The sequence below is a fragment of the Podarcis raffonei genome, chromosome Z, assembly GCF_027172205.1.
Source record: "Podarcis raffonei isolate rPodRaf1 chromosome Z, rPodRaf1.pri, whole genome shotgun sequence".
Lineage (NCBI taxonomy): Eukaryota > Metazoa > Chordata > Lepidosauria > Squamata > Lacertidae > Podarcis > Podarcis raffonei.
Genome location: NC_070621.1, coordinates 14,847,956 through 14,866,924, shown reverse-complemented (window position 1 = coordinate 14,866,924; position 18,969 = coordinate 14,847,956). Strand labels below are relative to the sequence as shown.

Here is an 18,969-nt window from a genome sequence, read left to right as displayed (position 1 = left end):
TGGGACTATAATTCCCATCATCCCTGACCACTGGTCCTGTTAGCTAGGGATGATGGGAATTGTAGTTCCAAACATCTGGAGGGCTGGAGTCTGCCTATGCCTGTGCAAGGCATTTCAGCCTGATCCTCTGGAACAAAAGCTATGACTGTATGATATTCCTTAGTAGGTTGCTTTCAGCACCATATTGTTGGAAAACATCATCACCATCAAGAGCAAGGATAATATAAACAACATACACCTTCTCTTAGCATAGATCCTTACGTAGCACTAGAGGGTGATATCAGCACACTTTGTGAGATCTGCTAGGCGTGCAGCAGTACAAAAAGTATTTAAGGTGAGAACCCTAAACGAGGGAGGGGGCAGGTAGTCCAACATAAACTACCAAGGACTGAATATGCTCAGTTGATATGGAATGCTAGTTGGAGAATGTGAGGGTGGGCGGTCTTAAGATGAAGGGCTGTATACAAATTAAATAAACAACAACAACTGGGATGGGGATGGAATGGAGTATCCTGGAAAAGGAACGCTCAACACTGCAAGGTTCTGTTGCAGGTCCCACTTGTAATCACCACCATCACTGCCACTGCAGCAGAGACATGCAGCGCTCCAAAACGTGACCCTTTCTAGACTCAGTAGCTTAGCCGTTTACTTGTCACTCTATCAAGCACCCTGCTTTGCATCTGGCAGTTCTTGGGGAAAGCTTTTGAGCTCGGCCTTCCCTTGTGGCACCAATTTTTCTCCCCCTCCCTTTTCTTCTTAGGACGGACCTGTCAATCAGTCAAGAAGATCTAGGGCAAGACTCACTGCGAGGCATAGTTTCAATTCTGCTTGGGGAAAATATATAGATACATATACAGACTCCAAAATCCAAGTGAGTTGGTTTCCCATGGGAACAAGGAGGTATGGCAGTTTTTCATTTCCCCCCGTCTTAAGTTCAGTGTTCCACATTTGCACATCAGTTTGCCATTTATTTCTTTTCTTTTCTTTTCTTTCTTTCTTTCTTTCTTTCTTTCTTTCTTTCTAAAGTTTCTCATTAAAATTCATCAGAATTTTTGTGTGAATTTATCCTAATACAGACACTATTGTATACAATTTTTTGCCTGACAAATATATGGTTGCAAAGCATATTTCCCCTAGTTTGACGTATTTTTGAATGTTACTTTTACACATTTTATTGCACATTTTACCCCAGTATGCACATTTTTGTGCACATTACTTGGCTGGAGAACTGCACTACAAAATGCAGAGAACTGTGGGTTTTGAAGGAAGGCTGAGTTTTGTTCTGCGTATTGTTTCAAAAACTGAAATTGATAAAATTGTCTTGAAATAGGAACTGAATCAAATTTCTCCCTCCTGATGGGTACCAAAGTCTTAGTTCAGTCCTAAGTTGTTACTCACCCATTGAATACAAATGGTTTTGAAATCCATAAAATTGCTCTTTGGAAGGATGGGGGAAGCCAACCCTTTTAGCCTTCCCCTTTCACAGCTGCTTAAGATACTATGAAGGAGCAATTAAACTCCACTAAGCGATCTTGTGAACACTTTGCCCCCTATGCATGTGCAGGGACTCTGGATTGAATGAGATTCAAAGCTTCAGCTCTTTTGGCGTGCAAAGCAGCTGGCAGGACGGCTCGAGGGAACACCACTTTGCAACCCAAAAAGAGCCCAGCAGAGCTGCACACCTGCTCCACCCCAGCGCCTGTCAGCTAAAAGGATCACTGTGTTTTCCTTTAGCTCTGCCAGCCTCCTCTCTGGAGAAGTGTAGCTTGACAGCTGATCTGGGCTCCTGCCAAAATATTAGGGGTGAAGGTTTTCCCCTCCATCGCATTTCCTTGTTAACTGTTGCAAGCCGTGCAGAGAGAGCCTGATCTTTTGAGTAGTCTTGGGCTGGTTTTCTTTTAAGGAGAAGCTGGCAGCATTTTGTCTTCCAGTTGCTAGTTGCTAAAATAATAATAATAATGAAGATGGCCATATTCATATACCCGGTACCCCAGAAACTTTGCTTGTTATTCAGTTCAATACGAAAGGATTGTCAGAGCTGGGGGGAGGGCGTGCTAGCTGGGGTTTTTTTTGTCCCAGGTGAAGCCTCCAGAGGGGCATCATTGAGGCTGCCCACCTATGTGTGTGTGTGTATGCAAACGTGTATGGGGTGTGTGTGTACAAAACTGGATCTTTGACGTGGTTGAAATAAAGCTTAGTTTTGCCCCTGGAATGGCTGAGAGAGAATGGGGGGTGGGGTTAGGAAGAATCAAGGCAGGCCATATGGATGGAGGCAAAGGGGAAGCAGGCATAGCTGTTTGCACACAACTGCACAAGAGTTGTTGTTTTAAAGGTGCTCCATGCAGTGGGGACTAGGCTTTCTGGAGAGATGGAATGGGAACAGACAAATCTGTTAGTTTTGATTTCTCTGAGATTGTAATTCTTCCAATCTTATATTTAGTTCCCTGCATTCCCACATCAGTTTGCAGGCTGTTGCTTTTTTTAAGTCCTCTTCAAAATACACCAGCATTTTAGTGCAAATTTTAGTGCTAATTTTTAGTGCAGTTTTGCCTAATATGTACGTTTTGCAACACAACTTCCTCCAACACAATGCATTTTGTATATGATATTTCCACTGCATCTATATGCACACTTTACTATGGTAAATGCATTTTTGTACACATTACACTGCTGGAGCACTATGCTGCACAATTTCTATGGCTGTTTCAGTCTGTGACTTGTTTCAGGACATGCAAATTAGGCACGTTTGCCGTTGACTGGGCCAAATTTCTCCCCTATCCCTGGGTGGCAGAGAATATATGGGGAATATTGGGCAACAGAGCTGATGGCTCTGGTTTCTGGGAACAATCATGTACTCATGGTATTGTGAAGTTGGAAGGGACAACAAGGGTCATCTAGTCCAACCACTTGCAATGCAGGAATCTGATGCGGGGCTCAACCATGACCCTGAGATTAAGAGTCTCATGCTCTACCAACTGAGCCACCTCATGCAGGCCCAACCTCTCTGGAGTTCATCCCGCCTTAGTTTTCTTTTTTATTGTTGTAGTTCAGTGATAGGCATCTACCCTACATGCAGAAGGTCCCAGGTTCAACCCCCAGTACAGTGGTACCTCATGTTAAGTACTTAATTCGTTCCGGTGCTCCGTTCTTAACCTGAAACTGTTCTTAACCTGAAGCACCACTTTAGCTAACGGGGCCTCCTGCTGCCGCCGCACAATTTCTGTTCTCATCCTGAAGCAAAGTTCTTAACCCGAGGTACTATATCTGGGTTAGTGGAGTCTGTAAACTGAAGCGTCTGTAACCTGAAGCATCTGTAATCTGAGGTACCACTGTATATCCAGTTAGGGCTTGGAATATCCCGTTTGAAAACCTAGAGAGCTGATTCCCCTTACCATAGATGATGCTGAGCTGGATTGTCCAATGGCCTCACTTAAGATAAGGCAGCTTGCTATGTTCCCATGTAAGACTCCCAAAATGACTGCAGGGCAAAATAACTGGCATCTGCAGGGAGTGCAAAGCCACCAGCAGTTACGGTTTCTGTCTTCCAAGTATGCCAGCTTCTGTGTTTGGCCATTGGATGCCATGCCTTTGTGCCCAGAGCCCTTGTCCTCATTTCACACAGCCTCCGAGATCAGAGGAAATTAAAGCAGCACGAAGCCATGAACCAGACTTGATATCCCTCCGACCCCTGACAGCTCTGAAACAGGTGGACCATGGGACACCTTCTGAGCCAGGTGGCTCCAATCCACGGGAGGGCAAAGAAAGCCTTACTACCTGGACGTTGTCATAGCAACTGTCCTGCCAATCCTTGTCTCTGTGTTGTATTTGATCATCCACTGATCAGAGCCTGGCAGTTCTTTTGCTCTGAATCCTGCTGTTGGGTGCTTGTGGGCTAAAAAGCTGGGATGTTACAGCACATAAAACTCCAGACTCCCCAGCTGGGGTGCTGAAATAAACATCTGTCTGCCAAGCCCAACAAAAAGAGTCAAAATTGTGCCAGTGGGGAATTTATCTGCCATTCAAGTAATACCCTGTCTGATCCCTCAAGTTTTGGCAGGGGGGTGGAAGAATTTTGGGTGAGGGCATGGAGCCTCTTATTTTATTTCCTCTTAATTATTCATTAAACCATTCTATATCACCTCTTAGTTCTAAGAAGTGCCTGCGGGACAATAAAACCGCACTTCAAATTTACAATAATAATAAATAAGTAAAAATCGCAATTTCAGCCACCATAAAACATGAGTTGGGGGGGCACAAGAACACAAGCAGATAAAATTCACACATATTAAAAACCTGGCAGAATGGAAATGCCTGACCTGCCTGCCTAAAAGGACATGGGAGGGAGTTCCACAATTGTTGGGCCTCCACCAAAAAGACCCTGTCACACATCCCTGTTAATTATATCAGCCTTAGTGGGGGAAAGCACTGAGCCTCTTGGGCTTGCTGATCAGAAGGTCGGCGGTTCGATTCCCCGCAATGGGGTGAGCTCCCATTGCTCGGTCCCAGCTCCTGCCAACCTAGCAGTTCGAAAGCACGCCAAAAAAGTGCAAGTAGATAAATAGGTACTGCTCTGGCGGGAAGGTAAACGGCGGTTCCTGCTCTGGTTTTGCCAGAAGTGGCTTAGTCATGCTGGCCACATGACCCGGAAAAACAATCTGTGGACAAACGCCCGCTCCCTCTGCCTGTAAAGAGAGATGAGCGCCGCAATCCCAGAGTCATCCGCGACTCGACGTAACTGTCAGGGGTCCTTTACCTTTTTAGTGGGGGAATCTGAAGCAAGGCTCAAGGAATTGTGCACTATGTGATGCAGGACTCAGAAGTAGAGCATCTGCTCATTGGTAGAGCATTTATTTTGCATGGAGGCAGTTCCAGGTTCAATCCTTAGCATCTCCTGCCTGTTGATGTTAGCCAGACAACTTTGCTGCATTGCTTTCAATGCTTGCTAATTAAAACCATCTTTGTTTGTTTTGACAAGGTGGGCTTTAATATGTAATTTTACTATGTGTCATTCTTTTAAAATTGCTGATTTATATTTTGATTTTTAAAAAATTATGTCAATTTGTTTTAAATGTTTACCTTCGTTAGTATTTTTAATGCATATTTTAGATTGCTCCTTGTAAAAAAAGAAAAGATTGCTCTTTGTAACTCACTTAGAGGCTTTCTTTCGAGCAAGCAAGCAGGATATATATATATATATATAGAGAGAGAGAGAGAGAGAGAGAGAGTGTCAATGAATGTATGAGAATCGTGGCAAGAGAAATGTCTGCTAACGTCACATTTCTACCTGTGTTTATTCCCCCACCTGCTCTGCACAGGTGCCACTGAGCCATTTTTCTTTCCTTTACATCTTATTTTTAAAAGCTATTCTTTCTCCACCCTTTTCACTTTTGCAACTTGACATTCAGGTTTGAACCAACTGGGAGAGGAAAGCTTTCTGGAGCCTTGAGCTGGCTTAGCCCTTAAGGCTTAAGGGGATGTGGGAGAAGAAGGGTTAAGAATCACAGGATCAACTAATTAGGTTTAACTGTGTCAAACCAGGATGGCATATTAGCCTAATTACTCTCGCCCTCTGATTGGCTTGTGGGAGGGGCGGTGTTCCTGGATGCCCTGGGTAAAGGAGCTTCTAATTAAAGCATTTTCATCCCATGTTTCAGCAACTGGCTGTGCCACAACTATGCCACCTTTTCGCACTCAGCGCTGTTTGTTCTCCCTCGCAGATGGCCTGAGGAAAGGGGCTTAGGAGGAGGGGTCCATAGCATGATGGCAAAGCATGCACTTCAGCTACCAGGTGTCTGAGACTCTGGAGAGCCACTGCTGGTCAAAGTAGACCATGCTTCACCAACCTGGTTATCCTCCCCCCACCTCCACCACCCCAGGATGTTGCTGGAATCCACCATTCACCACCCTGGCTGTTGGGCATGCTGGCTGAGGCTGATGGGAGTTGGAATCCAACCACATCTGGAGAGCACCACTTGGGAAAAGTTGGAGTAGATTATACTGGGGTAACCAGACTTAGTATAAGGCAGCTACCCATGTTTGTTATGTTATGTTATGAGACTGAGGGGCAGGCTTAATGAAGGGGCTTAATGAAACCAGAAATGGCCTTAATAGTCATGAAAAAGCTGTCAAGCAGCCAGCTTGAGAAGCAGCCCCTCCCTTTCTTTCTAAGTTTTAGAGTATAACATTAAGTAAGTTTGCTTTTCTAAATAAGGCAGTTCAAGTTCACCTATAAGAACTCCATGTGCTACCAAGTTCCTCCATGATTTTTCTACCCTGTCTTTAAAGACAATGAGGTTGTTTGCCACCACTACACCTTAGAGCAAACTCCATTATTTAGCTATGCACTAAGCAAAGGTAAGGGACGCGGGTGGCGCTGTGGGTTAAACCACAGAGCCTAGGACTTGCCGTTCAGAAGGTCAGTGGTTTGAATCCCCGCAGCGGGGTGAGCTCCCGTTGCTCGGTCCCTGCTCCTGCCAACCTAGCAGTTTGAAAGCACGTCAAAGTGCAAGTAGATAAATAGGTACTGCTCCGGTGGGAAGGTAAACAGTGTTTCTGTGCGCTGCTCTGGTTCACCAGAAGCGGCTTAGTCATGCTGGCCACATGACCCGGAAGCTGTACGCCGGCTCCCTCGGCCAATAAAGCGAGATGAGCGCCGCAACCCCAGAGTCGTTCGCGGCTGGACCTAATGGTCAGGGGTCCCTTTATCTTTACCTTAAGCAAAGGTTCTTTCCTTTCCCCCAGCATTAAGCCTCACTGGATAAAAACCCTGTAGTATCTAACATTATGCAAGAGGGAAAAGAACATCTTCATGTCCACTTTCTGTATGCCTCCAATATGCTCCACCTATTTTGCCTTTCCCTCCTAAGCTAAAAAGCTTCAAATGTTGCAACCTTTCCTTGTCAGGCAGCTTGCTCCATCCCCTTCATCATTTTTGGTTGTTGCCCTTTTCTGTACATTTTCCAGCTCTACAATACCCTTTCAAAATCATGACACCCAGAACGATACACAGCATTCCAATCCAAGCACATAAGAAGAGCCTGGCTGCTAGATCAGGCCAAAAGACCCCTATAGTCCAGCATTCTAGTCTCTCAGTGGTCAACCAGATACCCCCAGTGGGAAGACAACAAGCAGAACCTGAGTACAACACCAACACTTTCCTCACTTGCAATTCCCAGAAACAGGTATTCAGAGCCATACTGGCTGCAAGGGTGGAGGTCAATGTCGATTTGTATATAGGTATTTGTGAAAGGCTACCTATTATGACAGGCTTCACACTCCAGTTGAAATTGTTTGGAACAAGTCGAGAATAAAACTCCTGCCTGCCTGATGCCCACCAGCCCTCTTGACGTTGGCTATGAATGTCAGACCTTACCTTGGATGTTTTTGGGAGGCTCCCTTGGCGCAGGCTTGGGTTTCATGACTGGTCTCGCTGAGCTCCTAACAGCTTGGTGTTTCAGCAGTTGGAAAGAATATTTCATTTTAAGGCAGTACTGTGGCTTATTGTAAAAGACTCCCAAAGACTACTTAGAAGCAGAATTCACGTATAGCTGGGATGGGTAAAGAGAGAGGTAGAGATGGAGTTTGAGAGATAATGACCTAGTCTGCATAAACACCATACATTTAAAGCACATGTGCACCAAGAACCCTGGGAAGCGTAGCTTGTTAAGGCTGCTGGGAACTGTGAGAGGTAAACTAGAGTTCCCAGGATTCTTTGGGGGGAAATTATGTGCTTTAAATAAATGGTGTGTATATGGCCTGAGACTGAGTCACATCCACGCCGTACAACTAAAGCACATGGCTTTTCCCAAAGAACCCTGGGAACTGTAGTTTACCCACACAGAGCTACAATTCCCAGCACCATAACAAACCACAGTTCCTAGGATTTGGGGAGGGGGAGAGTCATGTGCTTTAAATGCATGCTATGGATGTGACCATATGCTGGTAATTTTTTATGCCTTTGCAAAAAAATTCTTTAAAGCCTAAGATGGGCAGGGGGGACCCCTGGCATTTTGCTACCTGAGGTGCAGAAACAAGATGGTGCCCACTCACCTGTTTCTTCCTTGTATAAGAACTGACCATAATGTCAGTTGTACCTTACTGCAAGATTAGCAGCAATGGGACAGAGTCTGCCATTACTGCCTCCAAGGTGAGTTGAAGGCAGTGTGGAACACACAGCAGTGGCCTCAAAACACCTGATCCACAACCTATGTCGCCTGAGGCAGCTGCCTCACTTTGCCTACTGGGAGGGCCAGCCCTGTTCCCTCTCCACCGGATTGGATTCTTGTCCTTCCTTTCTTACAAGACAGTGCTCAATATAGATGATGCAACTGTTTCCTTGTACACTCATGTCTACCTACACCAGGGGACAGTAAGATTTTCTGCCTTCTGCTCTTTTTTTTTTTTGACATGCAGAAGGTCCCAGGTTCAACCCTCAGCAGAGGCCACAGCCTCAAACCCTGGAGAGTTGCTGCTAGGCTGTGTAGACAATACTGAGCTTGGTTGACCAATGGTCTGGCTCACTACAAAGCAGCTCCTTGTGTTCTTATTTGGAAAGGGGCCACGTAGCTCAGTGGCAGAGCATATGTTTTGCACACTGAAGGTCCCAGTTTCAATCCCTGACATATCTCCAGGTAGGGCTGAAAGTGTTTCCTGCCTGAAACCCTGGAGAGGCACTGCCAGTCGGTGTGTAGATAATACTGAGCTAGATGGGTCCAATGGTCTGACTTGGTGTATGTTCCTGTCCTAGAACAGAAAGCACCATAGCACAAACTTGGAAGGGCAAGGGATGGGTATCATTAGTGATACTTTAATAAATAAATAAACAATCCCAATGGTGATTTTTAGGTCTCTGTGAACCAATGTCAGTCATGCACATTTCAGGCAAGCAGAAAACATACAACAGACTGGGTGTCACAAAGGGAATTGCCCTATGCTCTAAACAACTTCTAATCTACATACCATACTGGTTTCTCTTTGCACAAGCAACTATATACAAACTATATACAACTGCCTGGTTTCCATGGCCTTCTCATATCACCACAGTAGTGAGTAGTGAACAGTCACTTCTGCTATTAATCACCACTCTCCTTAGATGCATCTGTCAAAACCCTGAGGTTCAATCCCATCTCACCAGCTGGGTGTGCAGGGCACAGAGTTGAAACCACACAAAAGAATCAAGCCCTGCACTTTGGTGTGTGTCTGTGGAAAGCAAGAGTTAACACATGGAAAGCAAAGCAGGTGTTCTAACAGTTATCAGGTGTGGCCAAATATGTCAACTTCAGTTTCTCACTTTTCCTATCTGAATTTCATTTCTTTACATTTCTATCTCAATTTGTGAATTCCCCAACTCCTAATGAAAATGCATCAGCATTTTAGTGCAAATTTCTCCTAATATCCAATGCAATTTCACCCAATATGCACTTTTTTAGCAATGCAATTTCTCCTAAAGCAATGCATTTCCGTATATTGTTTTCACAAATACATGCATTTATATGCATACTTTACCTCTGGTATATGCATTTTTGTTACATTACTTGGCCGGAAAGCCATCTTGCAAAATTTGGAGAAGTGAGAATTCTGAAGGATGGCTACCTTTGGGTTTGTGTGTCGTTTCAGAAAGTGTTAATTGTGAGTTCGGGTTCTAGCCAACTCCAAGCAGACCCACTGAAATGAATGGACAGAAGTTAAGCATGTCCATTATTTTCAATAGGTATACTCCGAGTAGGATTAGCACTGGCAACAACCCTTCACCTTTAAATGCAAACTGAATCAAAATTCTCCTCCATTTCTACTATATGCTGAAGCAGCTCCTAAGCATCACCCCGAGACAGTGGGGCGCTAGCTATGACAGCTTGTCTCAGCAGAGTATTTCCTACCTTCAGTTCCTGCATCGGTCTTGGCCGGGGAGGAGCTGGCTTGCAAGGGGGCCACGCCAGAAGAGCTGGTTGTTTCTTGCAAAAGCAATATAGGAGATCTGTATTATGCCAGGGATTTAAAGCATTGCTACTTGGGTCTTATGGGTGACTCAAGAAATATTACACCAGGTGCTTTAGGTGATGAAAAGCCACGCTGACTTCACTATAGCAAAGTCTTTCCCTTTGTATTGAGGCTATCTGGACCTGCACAAACTCTGCTCATACCCTAAAGCTGCCTGTAGATGGAAGTAGATGAGACCACAAGGTTCTGAATTCCACTAGACACCCAGAAATGGGAATCCAGAATCTGATTCCAGAGAGGCCCAGCTCAGCCACAGAAACTGAGCAGAATCCAGCAAAGGCTTTGTTGATCCATGGAGGCTTTGTTGGCTCAGCTTTTACAGAACAGGGGAAATGTGCACTCCCAGAAGCCTCCTGAGCTGATGTGGTGGACAGTGCACCCTACAATGATGATTAAGTCACTGGAACCATAGTGGAACCCACTGGATTCCAGTTTTTCCCAGAAATGTGGTGGCACCCTCCCAAAAGAACTACATGTTTCATATGCCACAGCAGCGGCCATGTATATCAAGGAGGGGCAGTGGCTCAGCCACAATTCCCTGCCAAATGTACCCATGCCATATCCCATGATGCACAAGGATGCATCTCTTCTTGCAGCAACACCAACACCAGGAAAGAGCTGGGTTGCTGGGCAAAATATGAATTGCCTACACCTGCTCCCAGAATGTAATCAAGTGCTATTAATGCTCAATCCACAAGTAGCATGTGGGAAGTCACAAAGAGAGACCTTTGGATCCTGTCACCTCTGACTAGGGATGCAAGGATCTGGTCATCTCTGACAACGGATGGAATAATCAATTTCTTATTTTTCCCAATCTTAAATTTGGCTCTCCAACATTTCTGCAGCAATTTGCAATTTTTCTTTTTAAAACCCCTAATGGAATTTCCCCCAGCATTTTAGTGTGAATTTCCCTTAGAACAGATTTTTATATGTAGTTTTGACTAATACAGGCATTTCTGCAAGCAATTTCTCACAATATGATGCGTTTTTATATGTTTATCTCATTAATATATTTATTTTTAGGCACACTTTGCCCTAACATATGCATTTGTGTAAATATTATTTAGTTGTAGAACTGCCTGGCAATTTTTTTATAATTATGAATTTTGAAGGATGCCTGTGTTTTGGTTATTGTATTGTTTCAGAAATTGAAAATTTGATAAATTTGGCTTTAAATGAGAACCTAATCAAATTTATCCCCTATCTCTAACGCTGACAAAAGAATTTACTCGGCAGCCAGTACTTTCCCCACATCAATTTTATGGGCTATCAGTCTCTGCTCAAAAATATAAAAAGGAGTGGCAGAAAAGGGATTAATTTGAAAAGCAAAACAAAACAAAAAACCAAAACCAAAACTCAATTTAAGTAACCTAAGGAGGAATGTGGAAGGAGACGGGGTCAAGAAGTGTGTTCAGCTGAAAAATCTGAAACGACAGAAACGTAATTTTCTTGCCAGTATGGCTGGATCATAAACAATTTAGAGGGATATACTTTTTCATATTTTTTTTTAAAAAACTTTTTTCATTTTTTTTAAAGCCACACTTTAAAGGTGGATAACAGATCGTGTCCTGTTGAAATGGGAGACAGAAGCCAATTGATATTAATAAGGGCGTTAAATCAGAGTACCATGACAGCCCCCGTCAAATTGGCAAGGGCTTAATTAGCGTCACAATAAAAAGTCACCCCGGAGGCATTTTGCTTTTTAGTCATTCACCCACACCTCCACTGGCTCAGCCAGTTTTACAGAACAGGGGGAATTATTAATTCACTTTATCCTGAGATGTTTAGCCTTGTGTCTCGGTGACATTCATGGATGGTTTTACATTGCAATCAGGCAAGCATGAGCGAATGGCAGAGATGGAGATGGGAGCAGCTGGGGCCAGGGTCGGTACCAGTGCCTGGCTCCCCCAGGCAGGTGCTAGTGCCTAAGCAAGCTAGCAGGGTTATCAGCAATGAAGGCTGGTCCATGAGGGTGAGTGAGGCACTGTCTCAGAAACCTCAGCCTGCCCTCATGTGCCTTCTTACCACCACAACTCCTCTGGTTCAGTAGTGGCTGATGCCCACTGAGACTAGTTAGAGTGGAAGGCAGGCAAAGCCAACTAGTATTGTCTCCATCCTCCTCCCTGCTGAGTTCTGCAAGGGCAAAACTGTGAGTAAGGAGGAGGAAATTGGCAGACAATTCTGCTACCCCCTGGACTGGTTATAAATAAGAAAACGGGCAGGTGTAGGGTGGCTGAGTTTGGAGGAGTAGTGCCCCATATTCTGTAAGGGATCAACCTTTATATGACTCTATGAGTCCTTGGCCCCCATACCCACCTCTGCCAATAGATAGCTCTTTTTCCTTGAAAGGCAAAAAGCAGGGATAGGAGAAGATAAAGGTTTAAGCACCTCCTCCTTACCACCATTGGTCTAATGAAATAGCTTCCGAAGCTGCATTTGCCTTTTTTAAACAACAACATAACCCAGAAAACGGCTGGCAATGGGAAGGTCTCTCTGTTTCCCATACTATGCAGTCTGGGGCTGCCTTGGTTGGTTTATTGTTGCTTTTGGGTGTACTGCAGAAAAGCAAGCACTAGCTAAGGAACTAGGAGCATCAAGCTATCTGTAAAATATACCTGTTTTTATCTCTGCCTCTTGCACAGACACAGAAGGAGGGAGATCAGCTGGTTGCTTAACAGTGGCTGCTCAGAGGGTACAAAAGAATCATACACATACACACACACGCGCACATTAAAAGAGAAAGTACAGAGAAAGATTCTCAGCAGTGTTTGAAACTCTTCCCTAGGAAAAGACTAGCATGAAAAATTCTGGAGAAACTTAAAGCACAGTATAACCATCTGTATAACGTCTCATAGATAATTCCTGAGTTAGCAGGGCTATAAAATTAACCACTTCAACTTGTAAATTAATCAGCTCAGGTTTCAATTGACTAACTGGTGAGGGCAAATTTTAATCAATGATGTTCACATGTCAACAGTACAACTCAGAGTTACTGCCAAAGAACCCCTGGGCATTTCAAAGGATCGTGGGATATTATTTTATATTTTATATTTATATCTTGAGTTTTCTCCAAGAAGATCTAGGAAGTGTCACTGTGAAGTGGGTAAGGCTGAGAGGGAATGACTGGCCACCTAATGAACTTCACGGTCGAAATGGGTACTTGAACCAGAGGCACTGTTTCAGACTGATGGCTAGATACATTAAATTGTGGTGGCTAACCTGTGGCCCTGCGCCTCATCAGAGCATCTGTTATTTCGCTCACCTTATCAGAACATCTGCCCTTTTGCCACATCACCAGAGCATCCACCCTTTCACCCGTCTCATCATAGCACCCATTTTTTAAGGCGTTACTGCAGCTGCATTCCTAAAGGAAAAGAAGCTGCACATTATTAATGTGCGCTGTCCTGCCAGTGCCCTTCTCTGTATTAATTAGGTCTGAAAACAAACAAGCACTTTTGCTGACAAATGGAAAGAACTGAGCAGAAGCACAATGTAACCCCCCCCTCCACGTACCCCAATCCGCACCTACAAGGCAAATGAAGAGGCAAGCTAGTGAGGCTAGAGTCATCCTTCTATGGCATTATTTATTGCTACTTAACATAGTGAAGCAGCATACAAAGCTGTTGCAGAAGGGAGGGGGCAACTGAACAGCAGAACCAGCTCTAGTAGATCTACATGAGCAAGTAAGGGGATGAGGAGCTTGTGCCTAGCAAACTACAGCTTGGCACCCACCTGGCTGCTGAGTTGTAACAAATGTGGTGGTAGTAGTAGGAGCTGCAGTGGTAGTGGTAGTAGTAGGAGCAGCAGTGGTAGTAGTGGTAGTGGTAGTAGTAGGAGCAGCAGCAGTGGTGGTAGTAGTGGTAGTAGTAGTGGTGGTGGTAGTAGTAGTAGTGGTGGTGGTGGTGGTGGTGGAAGTGGTTTTGGGAGTTGTAGTGGTAGTAGCTTTTGTGGTAGTAACTCGCTTTGATCGTTCATTTGCTAACAAAACAAAAATAAGGATTGGGATGGGGAGAGGAGAAAGAAACCATAGGATAGTTTTCTCAGGACTTTTTCTCAAGTTATATTTAAAGTACTAAGCCTTTCCAGCAGTATCTTGGGCCATATCAACAATACACACTTACGGTACAATCCAATGCATGCCTACTCAGAAGTAAGTATTATTGAGCTCATATGTGAGCATGGAATTGATTGCTATCCACTTATTTGAACCCAATGGATTGTGTTCAATGCAACTGGCATTCAGAGGCATACTGACTCTGCCAGCAGAGGTAGTAGCCATCAATAACTTAATTCTCCATAAAATTGCCTAATTCTCTTTTAAAGCCATCCAAGTTGGTGACTATTACCATATCTTGTGAGTGTGAATTTCATAGTTTAACTATATGTTGTGTGGAAAAAGTAGGTCCAAATACTCAGCTGAAATGTCCTGATATATCTTCCTCTTAATACAAAAGACACACACACACACACACACACACACACACACACCACAGCACACCTTAGTCTAATGAAAGTGAAAGAGACCAGATTCTGTAGCTGAAAAATCTTAACACAATTTTCTCCTAGTGGCAGCAAGAACTTAATGTCCTGCCTGTGATACTTGAGGGGAAAAGTTCACGGCATCCACTGGTGATTTTGGTAACACGCACACACTTTTATTTCCTTCCCTTCTGCTGTTCTAACAAACCTCATGGGGAGGGAAAAACATGCCAGAGCAGCAGAGACAATGAGGTTACTGAAGTCAAAGGAGGTTCTTTTGACAGGATGGGAAATGAGGCACAATTAGAGGAGCAGACATATTGCCCGGAAGGTGCTAATGGACAGTGAAAGCAGCCGCTCTTTCTCCCCATCAAGGAACGTGCACAGGGACCATGCACCAAACACGTCAAATCCCAGAGTTTCAAGTTTCATTTTCTACTTACTGCCAAAGTTTGGAGCCGCACCTGGAAGAAAAGAAGAAGGGCAAGGGGAAAAAGAGGGTCAGCAAATACAAAGAAGGGCATGGTGCTAATTAACAGGAAGCTTGCTCATAAGCACACGGATGTCAAAGCAGCTGGCACAGGGCAAAACACAGAGGTGGGGTTTGCACCCAGGTAACCTGCAGTGACCTGTGGGGATCAGCCAACTGATAACCTAACTTATTAGCACTCTTTTACTTTGCCCTGTGTCCGGGTAGGGTCATATATACATGTCAGTTTTGGCATAACAGCTTATTACTAATAAGTCACATTTCAAGTGCATGAAGTTTAGTACAGTGGTACCTTGTGTTATGGACGGGATCCGTTCTGGAGCCTGTCCGTAACGTGAAATGCCCACAACTTGAAGTGCTAAATCTGCGCACGATCTGGAGCTTCTGCGCATAGCATGATTTGGCGCTTCTGCGCATGCGCGAGTGGCGAAACCCGGAAACCTGTTCCGTTACTTCCGGGATGCCGCAGGATGTAATGTGAAAAGACGCAACATGAAGCGGACGCGACACAAGGTCTGAATGTACAATTCTTACTAGTGCTCAGCTAGAATGTGGGGTGTGCGTGGATGGGTAGAGATGGGACAGGCAGTTTTGCAGAATGTTTCATTAGAATTGCAGTGCTCATGTAAATAATATAAAAATTATTTCCTTTATACCAGTAAGTTATTTTGCTCTTCATGACAGAACCTAGCTAAATGGAGTTACCTAGATATAATTGTGAAGTCATCAAAGCCAGTATGTGATCTTTGGTTGGTTGGTTGGTTGGTTGGGACAGGGGGGCGGGGTCATGTGAAGGAAGCAACTGGGGGGGGGATAGTAAAACAGCAGCAGAAGTGAAAAACCATGGGGATATGGTACCTGTAAATAGCTGAGAAGTGTTACAAAACATATTGGATTAAAGACCTGGGGGAGGGCTTGACACCTGCAAAATCACAGTTACTGAGGAGACATTCAGACACAGAGAGCATTCATCTCAGTACTCACTCTTACCAACTTTGTCTTCACAACAGGCTGTTGTTCCCATGTTACAGATGGTGACTGAGGCTAAGAAACTACCTTGTGAATGGCTGAGATGTCACCCAGTGACATCAAGACCAAGAACTTGAACAAAAGTTTTGTTTTGTGGGTTGAGCTGCACGGTTTGACTGTAATGACTCTCTTGACCATGGGTAGGCAAACTAAGGCCCGGGGGCCGGATCTGGCCCAATCGCCTTCTCAATCCAGCCCATGGATGGTCCAGGAATCAGCGTGTTTTTACATGAGTAGAATGTGTCCTTTTATTTAAAATGCATGTCTGGGTTATTTGTGGGGCCTGCCTGGTATTTTTACATGAGTAGAGTGTGTGCTTTTATTTAAAATGCATCTATGGGTTATTTGTGGGGCATAGGAATTTGTTCATCCCCCCCCCCGAAATATAGTCCGGCCCTCCACAAGTTCTGAGGGACAGTGGACTGGCACCCTGCTGAAAAAGTTTGCTGACCCCTGCAGTCTTGGCCTTCAAAGAAGCAGCAGTTTTAGGCACCTCCTGAAAACGTATTTTGGCCCAGGCTTTTGCAAACTCCTAAGCTTGGATTTTTGCTCTACATGGCAGGGTTAATAATGACAGGTCTGCCACAATTATATGTGCGAAGCAACTATTAGAGGATCAGGAGTCCCGTCTTAATTTCCTTTGGTTTATCTAACACAGGGAAACTGGGCTATGGCCATTCACAGGTGAAGAGAAAGGTAGGAAAGTCCTCCCTGGACTTCCGGGTTTGCGCCATCAACTAATGGCGGATTCCCTCCGAGCTCCGGAGGGAATCGGCTCCGCAGGATTGGGTCTTGCCGCTGCGGCGACGCAGGGACCCTCAAAAATCACAGGCGGTGAAGCCTGTGAACCTGGTGACTCGGCGGGCACCATTTGCGCCCCCCGACCTGCGAAGGAGCCTTTTTAAAGGCTTCGGAACGGGGGACGGGGTGAGCGGCGCGGTGCGGAGAGTCGACTGCTTCTCCTGCAGAGTGAAGCCGCATTGCCATGGTCGGAGAGCGCTGACTTCTTCTTTTGAACAATTGGACTCTAAAAGTAACAACCCGTGAGTACTACGGAAATTGGTACTGTAAAGAAAAATTTGCTTTTAAGAATCAGGCACGATCAGGGAAGGTGTAAAAAGGAAGTCTGCCTCCCCGTCTTGTAAACAAGTTAAAGCAAAGACCTGCTAACTAAGGTCGAGAGAACCTTTTCTTCTTTCCTTCTTTGGTAAAAGACTTTAATTTCACGATTTGGCAGTATAAGAAATTTTGCTGGAGGATAAAGAGCTAATTTTGGGAACCGAAGTGCCACCCTCCCGGACCCAGGAGTGTTCCGCGAGAGAGCCTGTCGATGAGGTACTAAAGAGTTTGACAGCTGTCAAAGTAGCTGTCAAAACGGAAAAAGAGAACTTTGTTTCTGTTGCTTCTGCTGGTTATATATGTTACAATTTTTGTTACAATTTGTTGAAAACAAGGAAGAACTGATACAAACTAGCTGGATTTTTGGACTTGGATTGGCATGAACACTAAGAAACCAAAATCCCTCTAGAGGGGGATTTGGGACATTACAAGAATGGCTGGAGAAGGGAGAATTCAGGCTGAATTGGACAGAGTCTTTGTTCTCTTGGGAAAGTTGCAAGGCCAAATTGATGTTTTGGCTATAAATGTTACAACTCTGGACTCAACTGTAAACAATATCATTGAAACTGATAAGGAGTTGAATCTGGAAGTTTATTCAACTGAACAGAAAGAGAAACTTGACAACTTTGAGAATTTGGAGAAGGAGACATATGTTGTCCCTGAAGAGCTGCAGATGATGAAGGAGGACTTGAGGCCTGACATGATGGTAATGAAGGAAAATAAGAATTTGATGTGGAAAATCTGGCCTGAATTGGAGATTGAAGAAAGGAAAGATCTCCTTATGTGGAGATCTGAAGACCTAAGGATTATAAATTTGCTCAAGGTGGAGGTTGGAACCTTGGGGACATTTGGACTTGAAAGGAGTAAGAAACAAGATTTGGGTTCCACCTTTAAGTATGGAGGACTGGTTGAAAGAAACATGGATCCTGAAGGGCCAGAGCTTCTCCGAGAGTTGATGTTTAATTTTAAGGACTATCAAAAAAACCAGCAGAGAGGAATTGAGAGAGAATTAAGAGCCTTGGATGTGAGATCTCCAGGCTAAATATTAGATTAAGACTGATGGACATTTGTTGGGGACTGGAACCGGGAAAGGGTGGGGTGGGGTTTGGGAATCCAAAGGGTACATAAGTATAATGTGTTTTGCTTGTATTTTTGTTTTTGTAATGTTTATGAAATTTGGGAAATTCATGGAAGGGAATTTGGGTCGACTTTAGAAAGAATGTTTTAAGAATATGTATTGATGTATAAGTATTGATGTTTAAGTTTGGATAAGGTAAAATTGGTTTTTTTTAAAAAAATGAACTAAATTAAAGGAAAATAAGGTTAGCAAAAATAAATTGAGGGAATGGATGAAAGAGTAAAAGTAAAATAATAACATGTTAATTTATTAGGTTAAGAATTATGGTTAAGGATTTGCTGAATCAATAATTTGAATTGGAATACAAAAAGGGGAGGTATGAGGAGGTCGGGAAAATATGTCAATGAAAGTAAATTTTGGTGAACTTAATGTGTTTTTAATTTTTATGTATCTTTTTTTCTGTTTTTTCGTATTTTTTTCCTTTTTCTTTTTGACTTTTTATATTCTTACTGTATTAATTTTGAAAATTTTAATAAATATCTTTTAAAAAAAAGTCCTCCCTGTCCCCCATGTAACATAACCTGCAGATTCCCAATTTTCATTTATAATAATAATAATAAGCTTCTTGCATTTGTTGAGCCTAAGTTATGAGGCAAAAAGCATGGGCACCATTCTTCTCAAATTTTGTGTGAGACTAGCCTGTTCCACCTGCTTCAGTGTTTTGGCTTTGCACACGACCCAGAAAAACCCCTGTAGAGACCCATGCCCTGAGCTTGCA

The 18,969-nt window shown here is 43.9% G+C and overlaps 1 protein-coding gene across 1 annotated transcript in view; it reads right to left on the bottom strand.

Moving 5' to 3' along the window:
• The window catches only part of NTNG2 (netrin G2), a 126,062-nt gene that overhangs the window by 25,373 nt on the left and 81,720 nt on the right, over window positions 1–18,969 (bottom strand). Inside the window, exon 5 of the mRNA XM_053373512.1 lies at window positions 14,919–14,939. Within this exon, the coding sequence (XP_053229487.1) occupies window positions 14,919–14,939 (21 nt within the window). The remainder of the gene's footprint in view (window positions 1–14,918; window positions 14,940–18,969) is intronic.